We start from the raw sequence: 14,379 nt of genomic DNA, 5'->3' as shown, positions 1-14,379 counted from the left end.
CAGCTTAGACGTCACTTCCTGTAAATCTAAATCCGCTAATCTTTTCCCAACTGATTTGCTTTTTTTAAAATATAATATTTCAAGAGTCAAATCGGTCTAGTATTGTTATTGAACCCAGTTTATTTAGATTAATTTTAAAATTAATTAAAATGTTTTTTAAAATGGGCAGAAAGTTAAGATTAATTTATAACCATCAGTTCGACTCATTATTATACTCTTATCATAACCTTTTGCAAATGCATTTCTTTTTAAATACATTAATATAACACCATAGTTAAAAACCACATTTACGTTTTTTTAATGTATAAACATTATATAATTAAATCATACAGCCTGTTTTCACAATAAAAGTGTACATTAATACATTTAAATAAAAAATAGTTTTATGTTCAGAGCAAATCTAATACTTTTTTTCTGAAAAGGCTTTTATAAACCGCTAATCAATAATAATAATCTATATTCTAATTCATGTTTTATTTTACTAGTGGTTGTTTGGAGAACTGATTTGGCTCCAGCCACTCAAGGACAAACATAAGAACATTGAACGTGACGCTTGTGCATAAAGTTTTATTGAAAATAAGTGTTTCTGACATCAAACCACCGACATATTTGACGTGACTTCATGTAGACGGACACGGACGTTCGTTCAAAGCAACGAGGCGTTTGCATCTGCGGGGTGAAAGCTGTCCGTGGGTGAGGGGACGCGCCGCCTGATGGGCTCTTTGGGTGGGATTGATTGTCCTCGTGTGTCGGTGCTACAGGTCGCCCGTCATCCACAAGCACATCTCAGCGTTTTGGGAGCGAATCTCCCCAAAAAAGGTGCAGGTTGTTGTTGTTTTTTTTAGGACATTCATCTTCATTCGTAGTGGGCGGGACATCCAGGGGGGGGCGACCGCTTTCACAGTGGTGATTGACGTCTGCTCACGTACAGGTGAAGGCTCTTGCACTGTCAGTTGTCCCAAAAAGTGCAACAAAAAAAGAAGAAGAAGAAGAAGAAGAAGAAATGCAGAGCGAGCAGCCATCTTTATGTGGACCTGCTTGCTTTTAGCACCGTGATCCTCTTGGCTAATTGCCTTTTGGGAAACCCTGGAAATTCACTCCATCAACGGGACACTGATGGGAAGTTGGAGGTCAGGTGTTGCTTCTTCTCTCAAGTGAAACCCGGACGCCGTCCTGTTTCCTCCACGCCGTTTGTCCTCCGGAGACAGGGCTTGAACGAGACTGAAAGGACTAGAAGACGAGTGGATTTTCAAGCTAACACCCACTAAGTTTGCGTTCTAATGTCTACCCCCTGTGCCCCCTCCTCTCCCCCATCCACCCCGTCGGGCCTCTACTGGATGCTGCAGGCGGGGCAGCAGGTTTCTCTCCGGTCGGGCAGAGGGCAGAAGTCCATCTGCCGCACGATCTCGGCGAACAGCTCGTCCACCATCGTCTTGCTTTTGGCCGACGTCTCCAGGAAAGGACAGCCCCAGTCCTCCGCCAGCGCTTGGCCCTCGCTGGGGGACACCTCCCTCTCGTCCTCCAAGTCCACCTTGTTGCCCACCAGGACCACCGGCACCTGCTGGTACCTGGAAAGAAAAACAAAACAAAAAGAAAGACACAGATTTTTATAGTTTGGACGATTTCAATCCTCCATCCTCACGCTGATGGAGGATGAGGAGGCTGATGAGAAGAGTGGGCGGAGCTATCCAGGCTTCAACCCGTTGTTTTCTGACTTTTGCTCCTTCAAATCCTTGAACTTTTCAAGATATTCCAGGATTTATGCCTCCATTGAAATCCATGGGGAATCCTTGAAAACCTTTGCGTCTTTCAACCAATATAACTTCAACATGCTTTTAGCTAGAGACACCGTTCAAACTACAAATTATTCACAAGACTTTAAACTGATTCCAAGTCTTTCAGATTTTTAAAACAGGTTTACGTTTTTGAAATATAAACCTTTAGAATTTGCGGTAGGTTCAGCTTCATAATGGGTTTCAATGGGAGAGGCTTCACCAAAGTTCACCATGTTTGGGAGCTTCTTATTTTGGCATTTTTTCAGCTAAAGCCACCATTAAAACGTTAAAATGCTCACAAGGCTTTGGACTACAACATATTCTAGTCTTGCGAGTATGCAATTCACAGTGTTTTTCACAAACGGACTTCCTATAACCCTCCAAGTTTCATTTTCATTCAGCAATCTAGTATCCATTCTAGTATGCATTTTCTTCTGGAAATGCAGCTCCTTCTAGTTTCCAAACAACGCTTCTACACTAATGTGCTTCACTGCATTGAGTAAAAGATACTCAAGGCTACAGTGGATCAAACATAAACAAATAGGACTCGCAGCAGTCTTTCCTAGTAAAAAAAGTTCAGTTTTTACTTGAGTTGACTCCCATTTCCACCCTGTTTGTTGTATTTCGTAGTTTTCTCCTCACATGTTGACACTTTCAGATGGAAGAGTACTCTGCATAAATGTTGAGAGGTTATTGATAAGCTCGTTTCTGCTTACTTTAGCCGCGGTCACATCGTTACTTCATTTTAATCTCCTGTTAGATGAGAATAATATATATTTATGTACAGATATTCGTGCTCGGATGCTCAAAAGCCGCATGATGTCAGTGGCAGTGGCTTTACGCTCTCTGACGGCGAGCAGCTAAAAGCCTGGTCCATCAGTCACCGCTAAGTGCTTTCAGGCTCAGCGTATTGATCTGCTGCTGCTCCTGAGAAATGAGGCCCTCGTCTCCAAATTGGTGTCCTGCAGCAGCGCTTGTTCGGCTGCCGGAGGAGGCGAGGCCGGGCGTGGAGAAGAGCCGGCAAACGCCTCACCGAGCAGAAGATGACGTGCAGGAAAAGAGGGTCCTTGTGGAACCCGCTGAAGGGGTTCTCCAGCGGCGAAGTGATGCTCCTGCCGTAGAACAGCCTCCCTCAAAACGTTTGCGTCACTTTCTGGAAGGGTTGCTTTAAAACGCCCCCCTGCATTGACGCTGAAAGGCCAGAGAGTTCCCTGCAGTCTGACATTTCCACGCCACGGCCAGCGCACACACGGACCGACCAGGAGCTGACATCAGCAGGACCGGCGCTCCTGTGTGTTCAGAAAGCTGGAGTCGGTGTGTTCCAGAGTGTGAACGGGGAGTGCGCCAGGCGGATAAATGCAACCTGACAGCCTCGTAGGGGACACTTTATGTAGAAATACAAAGTCTTCTGGGTGGGCGGAGCTTGTTTGGAGCAGCAACACACTGCTGCTGTTCAGCTCGGCGTGAAGAAACCCTGTTCCGCTGGGATTTATAGGTTAGTGTCGTGTCTTATTGAACGAGACGCCACACAGAGCTTGTTGGACACCCCAGCTTCTCCAGGACTTTATATGTCGCGTACCGATACACCTCAGTCACTGTTAGTCTCCCATCTTATATCCAGATGAAATTAGAGTTGTTGTCTAGTTTGTTTCAGTTTTACAAGTTTATCGTTTTATTCTTCCTCTATTGATCTCTGTCTAGCATGAACAGACTTGTGTGAAGCCCCGCCCACACAGGGGCCAGCTCTCTTCTCATTGGTTGACCATATGGAGTGGAAAGTGCTAGCTCTATTTGATTGGCTGGCCAATGAAAGGCGGGGCCCACACATCTACTCAATGCACAGAAACACAGTTGAGTGGAGGAATTCTATCAATTCAGTCAGTACAAACAGATTGTCCAGTTTTTTCAGCAGACTTCTGGCCAAATACAAACAGTTCCCCATTCCCTGAAAAATCCAGCTATTTTATTTATAACCGTGTCCTCTAGGGTTTAGAACAAACATCCACTTTATGGCCACGTTGACAGTAAAAAATAAACTGCATCCACTGCTGCCAGATATCATGGCTCCTTTCATGAAGTGAAGAAGACTTGGCGTGCTTCAGACGATGTTCATATAAGAGCATAAACATTTAGCCAAAAAGATCTCGATAAATACCTTGCGAGTGTTGTTTTTCATGCTACGTACACATGTGATTCCAGAACGCGGGTTCTTTTAGCACACAGTGGACTGTCGCTGTCCAATGCTAGCGAATGTACCTACAGTTGGAAGAGTCTTGGTGCGAAACTTTTTTTTTTGTCACAGCTCTATTCTGATATATGGAAGACTTGGTGTTGGCACAAACTGTAATTAATAATTTCCCCTTTATGATTAATTTTCAAATGGTTGGTACTTCCGGGTTTTGAAAAAGATGCTACCCATATGTCACCACTAAAGCCCTGATTGGTCAAAGCTCCACCTGCAACGCAAGTTTAGTACATAGGGTCTGAAAACAGACTTAAAAATGTGTGTAGCAACGTGTGAAGGCAATAGTTTAGAACGCAGAAGCCAGAAACACGCATTTATGCGCATTGACCTAGACTTTTCATTGGAAATGGTTGCTCAAACGCTCAAACGCGCGTCTCCGAGCCCGATGTAAATGAAGCATAACCCTTTAACACGGGAGCTGTTGAATCCTTCCGACCTAATCAAAACGGTAAATTAGGTAGGATTATCTGATAAGGTAGGACATTTGGATCTATCATTTTGTGCTACCGATAGGAAAATCTCACGAGGTAGGAGAAACCATCGGAACATCGGCCACAGGAAATAACACACTCTTTCAATTAGTGTAATTCTTTGACCAGTTGTGGGATATAAATCATTTTATGCTAAAGTCTACTATTTGTGCAACGCTGCTTTTCTCAGGTTCAAATTGTGTTCATTGCATAAATGGTTGAACTTAAGGAGCTCTGGTGTGAAAGGGTCAAACTTTTGAAGTCGTCGTAATCCCCCTGGAGACTCGTTTTTGGTTTTTTGTGTTTGCGTCTTTTCCGTCACTTCCCCGCCAATCTCTGATTAAACTGCTGCTTCTTCAAAAACCTCCTTGAATCATGAATTTCTACAAAAGTTGCGCGATAACATCCGTTAGCGATCATCATCGGCCGATAGTGGAACAGTTTGACGCCATGCCGATAATTCTGATAAGAGAAAATAATTTGCTGATAAAATGGACCGATAACTAAAAGCTTGAACTGCCGTCGCTTCCTCACTCACCACTTCTGTATTTATTATTGCTAGTGCTCGTTCGAAAAAATAAATGAAACAGAAAGCGTCTGGGCAGGTGACTATTGCCGAAGCGTTTGACCAGTGTGAAAAACTAAACAAGAATGATCCGCGAGAGTCGCAGATAACCGACAAAAACGATGGAACTGATAACACGTGCTTACCAGCTGGTATTGCTAGAGTATCGGCATCGGCTACATGAGGGAGGAAAAAATATCGGGTGTCGGTTGTAAAAAGTCATTAACGTGCATCGTTAAGTTCCACTGATCATTCAACATTGAGCAAATGTTTTTGTCCCAGCATCATTTGAGCCATCTAACGTCTAAAATAAAGCAGTAGACGACCAATAAAAAGACTATGTTTGTTTCTATTGCACTGTTATTTTTAGAAGCCATTTGGATTTACAGAAAAACAATGATCATTTCTGATTTGTAATATTTAGAGACTTGTGGAGAAGCTGAGCTCCGCCCTCCCTCTGCAGCCGTCATCTGTAGCGAATTACCAAAAGGTCACGGGTTGACATCCTCCCAAGGCAATCTGGAACAGCTTAGTACCATTTACCTCTGCGGGATGTTATTCTAGCTGCTGGAAAAATGCAAGTATGCAAACCCCCCGCCTCAAACACAAGTGTTTATGACCAACAGAAAAACAAATAAACCGTTTGTTTTCCGTTTCGCCACGCAGCTCGGCTTCCCGCTGCGCCGCAGAGCCAAGGTCTGCCCGATGACGCATTTTCCCGAGACCCACCGCGTCCAGCGAACACGCACGCGAAATTCCAAACCCCGGTCCAGCATGTGGCTGCAGCCGCCGCATCTGGTTCCAGTTAGCAGCTGTGGACGTCGCGGTTCCAGAGCAGATGGAGGAGTCGAGATGAGACTCCGTGTTTTGGTTGAATCTAAAGGCCGTGTCGCACAGCCGCTACGTACATTTAGTGCATGATGAAAACCGGTCGTGAGTGAATCTCCGTAGGAAAAGTTGCATTTTTTACAGATGTTTCACAAATGAACCAAGCAAAGAAAACCAACGTAGAACATGAACTGTGTGTGATTATTGTGCGTTTATATGCAGTTCATTAGCGATTTGTGAGTCAATTACGTAATTTGAACGAAAAAGTGCGTTGTAAACGTGATATAAAACATAGGTGGTCCATGTCTGAAAAGTTTACGTGAACCAGTCGTGGAAAACCAAGAATTTATGTCTCGCAAAAATCACACACGATTTTGTAAGACATAGACCTGCGCAATAAATCACAAATTAATTGTTACTCCGATATGATGCTGTGAAATACGCAATCAAAAAAAATGCTGAAAATCGTGATCAATTGTAACCTTAAATGTGCTAAAAAAATCTTATGGCAGTTTGAAGTATTTAATGAATCAATTTAATCCAGTTATGCATTTGACCAATCAGATTGGACCCCGTTACATCATCGGATCAGATTGAGCCGTTTTATGCCTGCCTGTATTTTAAGGTATCTTGACTCTGAAACTAAACTGTTGCAGTGAAATGGAAATGATGTATTTGGTTGTTTTGCTATTTGGTCATGTATCGCAAGTAATATCGTCAACGCAATATTGATCATTAATATCGCGATTTGTCCTCATATCGTGCAGACTTAGTAAGACATATAATAATTGCGTAGAAATGACGTAAAATAGGTGTAAACTGCGTGATTTTCTACAGACCAAATATTTTGAACAGCTCAAAATTGAATTCACATAAAGAATCGAAGTTTTTCAACATGAAAATAATCTTATTTAAAAAAAAAATATGTCTTAGCGATTAGACCTTTTCTTAAAATGAGACTTCTTGAATTTTATGGGAATTTATTTTTCTTTTTTAAGAATTTGTACTTATTTCAACAGTTTTTGAAGTGCAGATACTTTCTCTCACTAAAACCATGAAAATAGGACGTCCTGTTTGTTTTACGGTCGTTTATTTAGTTAGCATTTCAAACACAGCCGTGCTGTGTGTCAAACTAAACGCACAATTCATCAAATACCCACAATCTGAAGAAACGACGCACAAAAAATGTGTCACATTTTTAAAGTTCTAGAAGCAGGGATAGATTTAGAAGATGATCAATGAATCGATCAAATTGAAATTACGATTTCTTTTGAAGTATTTTTCAGGTAAAATATTTTTTCTATACGTTCTAACAAACTTTCTACTTTTATTCAGTTTAAATGCATAAAAATCATTATAATAACTAAAGAAAGTTCTGTTAAAAAAATAAAAATTGGATAAATATATTAAACTGCGTTGAATCTGATGACTTTTAGCCTTTAAATTGGTGTTTTTTATTTGTAAAAGACAAAAGCTGTGCTAAAACATAACTGTCTTTTTTAACTTCTCTTTGGACTAAACTCACGTTTGTCAAAGTTTCTGACTAAAGCAGTGCCTGTTTAGTGTCCACCATGTTTAGAGTCCTTCTGAAGTTGATAAAAATAGAAGCTTTCTGCAGGTTTCACTTGTTTGCTGAAGCTTCTCCGACCACGCAGAGACACCCGCTTTGGATTAACCTCCACAGCCGAAACATTTGGTTCCAATCCGAGCTCCAAAACCAGAAGACATCCTTCATTTTATTGGTCACATGACGTTCCGGAAAGGTTAAACTCAAACTCAGCTAACAGCAGATTTAGAACATAAAAGTAGTAAAAGAAAATCTTCTTTTTTCACTGACAGCTGGAGGTGATAATCATCTCAATGTGGGGGAAACTCCCAGTACAGATCAAAGCACGTTTGCCCAGGAGAACTTCCAGAGGTTTGGAGATCATTAACAAGCTGCAATCTCAGAGGTATGTTGTAGTTTTTATCATCTGGCCTCCGCATGAGTCTCCTGTTTTAAAGGCAGGATGTATGTACGCAAAACAACAACTAGAACTTCTGGGAGGGTTTTGTGATGGAAAGCACTTCTTCTCCAAACATGGCTTAAACAGCTTCCTGAAGGCTAAAAGATGCTGCTTTTACACCAAAGTGCCCCCTGGGACCAGTTCTGCTCTGTGTTGCCCTTCAGCGGTGCATGGCGCTCGCCTCCTGCTATTAGACACGGCATCAGCGTACCACGAAAACGCCCCTGGTGACTCCTGGGAGAGCGAGCGGCGATGTCCGGACGAGGGGGATAGTGCCTTATGTCCGGTTTATACGTCCGCCGGGGCTCGGGTTGTGTCGGTCCATCGGAAGGGAATCGTTCCCATCCAAGCGGATGACATCCTCCATGAATGGAATTTTACCCCCGTTGTCCAATCCCCTCCCATTTCTCCTGAACTTATTTTGAGAAATTAGAATATGCAAAGGCGGAGAAAAGTCGATCCAGAAAAATTGCGTCTTTTTAACACTGTTGACGATGAAACGTGATTGAAGACGTTGGAAAATAACGTAACCTCTACGATGCATCCATGTGGGAGTACGGATACACCGATAGAACTAGTAGTTGATGCCACAGCGTCATCAGGCTCAAAAAGCGTAAACGCCACTCAGAAGTTCGTCGTAGTTATCGCAGACAGTTCCGAGCGAAACCGACCCGACCTTTGTAGGAACGGAGCCGCATGATTACGGTGGGGACGCGATGCGAACGATGCAATGACCAATCGCTAAGAAATTTAAGCTACGTGCTCCCGTATGGGTGGTTGACTCTGGGAGTTTTTGGGTTGTCCGGGTCTGTGGAGGGTCATAGAGAGTGGCGGTCACATCCTAAGGGGAGCACAGGTTCAATTCAATTCAATTCAATTTTATTTGTATAGCCCAAAATCACAACAACAGTCGTTTCGATGGGCTTCGAAGTAAAACATGAACTCAAAAGGATCATGAATACAAAGAGTTCAATAGGAAAATACTAAAAATGAACTAACAAACTGACTAAGCTATACTGGCATCCATGCCCTTAGACCCCCCTTCGCGGTGACAGGTGTGTCTCGTACAGCCACCTTATAGCTGCGTATACACCGGTCGCGCATCCAAATGTCCTTAACGCTCTGGCTGCGTGTGGGAGGAGCAACCGCCAACGTTTTTCTGGACTTCATTCGTTGCCACATGATGAAGAACAAGGATGATGTTGAGCGAGTAGCTTGGGTTGATGTGTTTTGGAGAGCTCTACAGAGGTGACAGGAGGGATGTTGTCATGTTTGGGTTCATCGGATCATCCAGAGACTCTCCTGGCGCACTTGACTCCTGCAGCGGGAGCTGCGGCTGCTGGCCGTTTTAAACTTCTGTCCGTGTGTGGCCCAGTGTGAAGAATTTCTGTCCCCCATAACCCAAGAGGGAAAAACTAAAACTTTAGGATCTTTATATTATTGTCTTAGTGAAAATAGGATAGAAATCATACAATTAGATTTTTACAGCTCAATTTCACGTCGTAAGTCCACGGAACTGGAGCAGTTGTGCTACCTATGGCGGCACCTACGGCGGCTCTCCGTCTGCCGGGCAGCCAACCACATATGGGCCATTTGCCTCCCAGGGGCCGGCGGAGCTCGCAAGCTCCCTACTGGCTAGCGTAGCTGGCTCGATCGCTCCAGTCTCCGGCAACCCCGCGGCCCTAGCCAGTTTATAAAACGGATGGAAGTTCAGGATGAAATTCCTCGCATCGAGCAGCCATATATTTTTTTTTTTACCCCCTGAAGCGTCACATGCCCAAAGCTAAATCCCTGATTGGTTTACGCACCACGCCTACTTTTCCGCATCAGCCGCCCACGTCTGTACACTGATGGGTGAATCCCATTCGGACATCGTGAAAATGGAACGTACAATTGTGGAGCGTGTGGTAAGTGTATCGTGAAGTAATCGTAAGGCTAATGAAAGTTCCACGCACTTGTGACGGCATACAGTGTCCTTACGCCACGCTCTAGTTATGTCCGAGGACTGGTTCCTTACCGACTCCGCAGTCCAGCATCACATGACACCTGTAGAATGTCCAGACAAACTGTGTCCTTGTTCCCTAATTTTACCGACGGAATCACGTGACAACCACTAACAGGCTCGGTGCGCAGGTTTGAGAGGGGGCGAAAACTGGAAAAATCCCTACGTCCTGCCTGGATCTCACCTACTTCCCCCGTAGGTGTTGTATAAGTGTTCACTACGACCTGCCGCTCGTCTGTATCCGCATCCGCTCGTCCTCGCTATCTCATCAAGCAGATCTTAGCATTGTCCTGTGTCCTCATACGAGGTTTGCCCGTTTTTCCACCGCAGACAGTCCCCCGTAAGGACAGACGGGGCCAACGTTGAAGGAGCTGGTGCACCAGGACCTGCCTCGCCCCTGCATTTGCGTCTTTGCCTTCTTGGCATCAACCCCATAAAGATCCAATGAGCGGACACATCCTGCTGGTTCAGCAACAAGTGAGGGAGGAGGAAGGGCGGTTGATGCGGCGCTCATCATCCGACGAGCTTTTTTTTCTCCTCTAGCGGAGCCACAGAAGTGGGAGAAGAAGGTATGAAATATTAATTGGGAAACACTTCAGGACGCTTTGCTGCAGCCGAGCTTTTGGGTGGCGGCCGACTGCAGGCGAAGGCTGCTCGCTTTCCGCCCACCCGCCATTATATTATTCATTTCCAAGAAGTTCCTTGTCATGCTCCGCTCTGCGCCGTCAGCTCAGACGGGTCACCTGGTTCAGTCCGCGCTCAGATTCCGATCGTTTTCAGAGGTTCTGGTCTGGAGTGTTATCCGGATCCAGTTTGATGTGCTCCAGGTGAGCCTCAGCCGGGGTCTGACGAGGAACACGTGAACCGGTTAAAGCTTCTCACGGAGGATGAACCATTTTACTGTATCAGCCATACGGGGTGTTTGAATCACAGAACATTTGACAAATGCTGGACAGAAATACGTCTCTATGGATGACAGAACGTAAATCCAGCAGTTAAGGGGTATTAAGAAGTCGTGAACTCTTCTATTGGTCTGTCTCTCCATGTTTTAGAGCGAAGAAGGACTTCAGAAAACATTTGTTTTTCTAGGAAAACCACTCAAGTTACTGTCAATAGAAAAATACAAAATAAAAGCACCAATTAACTTGCGATATTTGATCTGCGCATACTATGACGATTTCGGAAATAGCGTTGTGTCTAATTGTTTTAATGACTGTTCTAATAAAAAATAATCTGCACATACTTTTGATACTTGATCAGCATGAGTTCTGAAACAGTGTTATGTCTATTTTTTCTGATATAGTGTCTTTTTTAATCATAGTCAAGATTTTTCTAAGGAAATCAATAATTTTAGATAACTAATCTGCATGTGCTTTGTTGATTTTATGTCTATTTTTACATAATAATAACGTCCTTCATCTTTGTCATGTGATTATTGATACCTAAATATTCGTAATGACCTGAAACTGTGTTGATAAGGAAACAATATCTGATAAAATTTTATAAATAATAATTTTATTATAATGTAATTAAATGGTTTCGGTAGAACAGGGTGGGATTCTAGAAGTTCCTTCTATTCCCTTTCAAGCAATTTTTGATTTAATGTCTAATTATCCAAAGTTTCATACGACTTTTTATGAATGTATGACTGCTGATTGTGTTGTTTTGTGCATTATTCGTGCGTTGATTGCTTGAAATAAACCATTTCAAATGAAAATAAAATAAATTTTAATAAAGCACCATGACGACACATAAAAATAATGTTAATAAAAGTTTTAAAAAGTCTATAAAAAAGGTTGAAAAAGTTATTTCTGATTGATGAAATATAAAAATATATATATTTTTATTATTATTTTGGTTATGCACTGATTTTACTTTCCAAAAATACAATATCAGTTTGACACAGTAGCTTTATTGCAAAACTTAAAATTGAAAAAAATAATTTTCACAGTAAAGATGTAACTTTGACACATTAATGACAGTTTTACTTAACATTTATTCTTTATAGTGTTTTCAGACACCAATTTAGGAGTTTGATTTCCCTTAACTTCTCCCTTAATTGTGATATATTTTTTGTTATTGGCCTTTCCATGACTAATAACTTTTACTCATAACTTATGTGTTCTTAATGAAAGTAGTTCATTTGAAAGAGCAGAACCTCGCATGTCCTCCACCAGCTCCGGGGGGGACTCCTAAAGGAATTGGTGAGCATTCAAACGGAGGAGCTCACCTCTTCACCCGGATAATCTGGTCCCTCATGGGTTTGATGTCCTGAAAACTCTGCTGGTTCACCAGACTGTAGACCAGGATGAAGCCCTGGCCGTTCCGGATGTAGAGGTCCCGCATGGAGGCGAACTGCTCGGTCCCCGCCGTGTCCAGGATCTCCAGCACCGACGGAGACGAGTCCACCTCGATCTCCTTCCGGTAGAAATCTTCAATGGTCGGGTCGTACTTCTCTATGAAAGTCCCGGTGACGAACTGGACCGTGAGGGCGGACTTGCCCACCCCGCCGCTGCCCAGCACCACTACCTTGTACTCCCGCATGGCCCCCGTCACGCGGAGCAGAGCATCCCCGCAGCCGGCCTCCGCCCCAGAGAGAGAAAGAGAGAGAGAGCGATGCTGTCACGGTCACGGGCGCGGGGGAGGATGCTGGGGCATCGATCCCGGGGATGCTCGGCCGCTAGATTCCCGCGCTAACCGGAAGGGACGCCGCTCCAAGGGCGTTCATCATGCTGCACGGCGGCGCGGGAAAAAATAAGAAAAGAGAAGAAGAAAAAGAGGATCGGCTGTAACAGGAAACGTCCGCGCGGCGCATCGTTGGCGGGACGCTAACGCCGCATCCCGCTGCACAACGACGCCGTTAAAGGAGAAGCACCGATCCCCGCCTCGTGAGGGCGGACAACGGCGGCGGCGGCGAGCAGGGGGGGGGGATCCACGCCTCTGGGGTCGGCCGATGGGCTGGAATATATGGAGCGCCGTTAGGGCCAAAAGTAAACAAAAGAGGGCGCGAAAAGAGCCAAGAGGGAAATGTTTACTCATTCTAAGAAAAAGAAAAATCAAACCCTTTTATTAAGTTATAAAAGTGAAGTTACTAAAACATTTTTATCAAGCAAATTGATCAAGTTTTTTTTAATTACACGCGATTGTGACAAAAACATTAACACACAACTCAAAAAATGAACAATTTCCCATTCTAACGAAGCACTCCCCCAGTGGCCACAAAGCTAATTATTTGACCTGTTGTGACCTTTTAACCCCCAACGCGTTCTAAAATGGAGAAATGGAGCTTTGAGCCGACACGCAACACTTTACGTCAGTAACAGAGTCAGCTGATTGCACAAAAGGTGTCAGAGTGTGGAGTAAGGTCAGCATCAAAACCTACATTTTTATCGAGAATGCACAAATACTATGATACATTTACCACACGCACGACATGGTACATCCTATTGTTCACGATGTCCCTTGGGTCGGCCGTATGAGCCTTGAGGAGACTGTAAGATACACCTTAAGAGGTGACCCGTCACCAGAACAGGCAGACGGCTGGATCCAAATGCAGCAGGTTTATTAGCTTAGCTAAAAGTCCACAAAGCTAAATCAGGGTCAGACAGGCAGGGGTCAATGGAAGGCATGAGAGCATCAGAGGAGAGACAGGATGGTCAGGATCCAGGTGAGGGACGAGGCAGGCGGCAGGCAAGCGGGGTCAGGGTCAGAAGGCAGAAGCTCAGGTCCGACCATCACACTTAGTAAGGAAGGCAGAGTGGCACAAACAATATTTCGCACTAGGTAAGGCTCAGTGCAGCGTTCAAATACACTGTGAGTGATTCAGCGAATCAGGTGTGCGGCATCCAGGAAGTGTGCGCTGGGGATGCTGGGAGAGGAAAGTGCAGTCAGCAAGCCTGGACGACCCAAAACCCGCAGACCCCGTACCGAGTTACCCCCGTCTGCGAGCATGTGACTAAGACTTTAAGCTCCGGTGTTGAAGGCTTTTTAAAAATTGGCAGATATTTGTGTTGTGACACGACAGAAGATTTTTATGAAGTACATGTAAATAAATAAAAACGCAAAACGGAGGGATAAAAGTATTTCTAGTGAGCAACTGCCACAGGTGGGAATGTTTTTTTCTGTTGTTTTTTCTGTTGTTTCTGTGTTCTCTTGACAAGATGTTAAAAATGTATCCACTAAAGTCCCACCATAAAGTCCTGAACTTTACACGTCCAGCTACCTTTTCAAACGTATGTGCTTTAATTTAACTTTATTTTGAAAAGTCAGACTACCCGTGATCCTCAGTTCAAAGAGACCCCGGAGGGGAGATTTCATGGGAAACAGTCCTTTCTTTCCCTTCGCTTTAATGCAATAGCACTGAAAAAAGAAAGTCCTCAAACTTGATTGGATAAGAATCTAAACTCAATTTCAGCTCATCAGCGTTCCCATGCGTGGAAAAGCCGTTGAAGGGGTTTGTTTATCGTTTTGGTTTTCCCACAGGAAACA

The 14,379-nt window shown here is 43.9% G+C and overlaps 1 protein-coding gene across 1 annotated transcript; it reads right to left on the bottom strand.

Annotated features, from left to right (window-relative positions):
- Positions 1–551: 551 nt before the first annotated feature.
- Positions 552–12,823, bottom strand: LOC101155833 (ras-related protein Rap-2a). Its single transcript, XM_004066608.4, has 2 exons — positions 12,122–12,823; positions 552–1,568 (listed from the first exon to the last, which is right to left on the bottom strand). Exons 1-2 carry the CDS (start codon positions 12,433–12,435, stop codon positions 1,331–1,333), a joined length of 552 nt encoding a protein of 183 aa, XP_004066656.1. The 5' UTR covers positions 12,436–12,823; the 3' UTR covers positions 552–1,330.
- Positions 12,824–14,379: the final 1,556 nt, after the last annotated feature.

Source organism: Oryzias latipes, chromosome 2, assembly GCF_002234675.1.
Source record: "Oryzias latipes chromosome 2, ASM223467v1".
In the NCBI taxonomy this organism is placed as follows: Eukaryota; Metazoa; Chordata; class Actinopteri; order Beloniformes; family Adrianichthyidae; genus Oryzias; species Oryzias latipes.
This window is presented reverse-complemented; position numbering and strand designations above follow the sequence as displayed.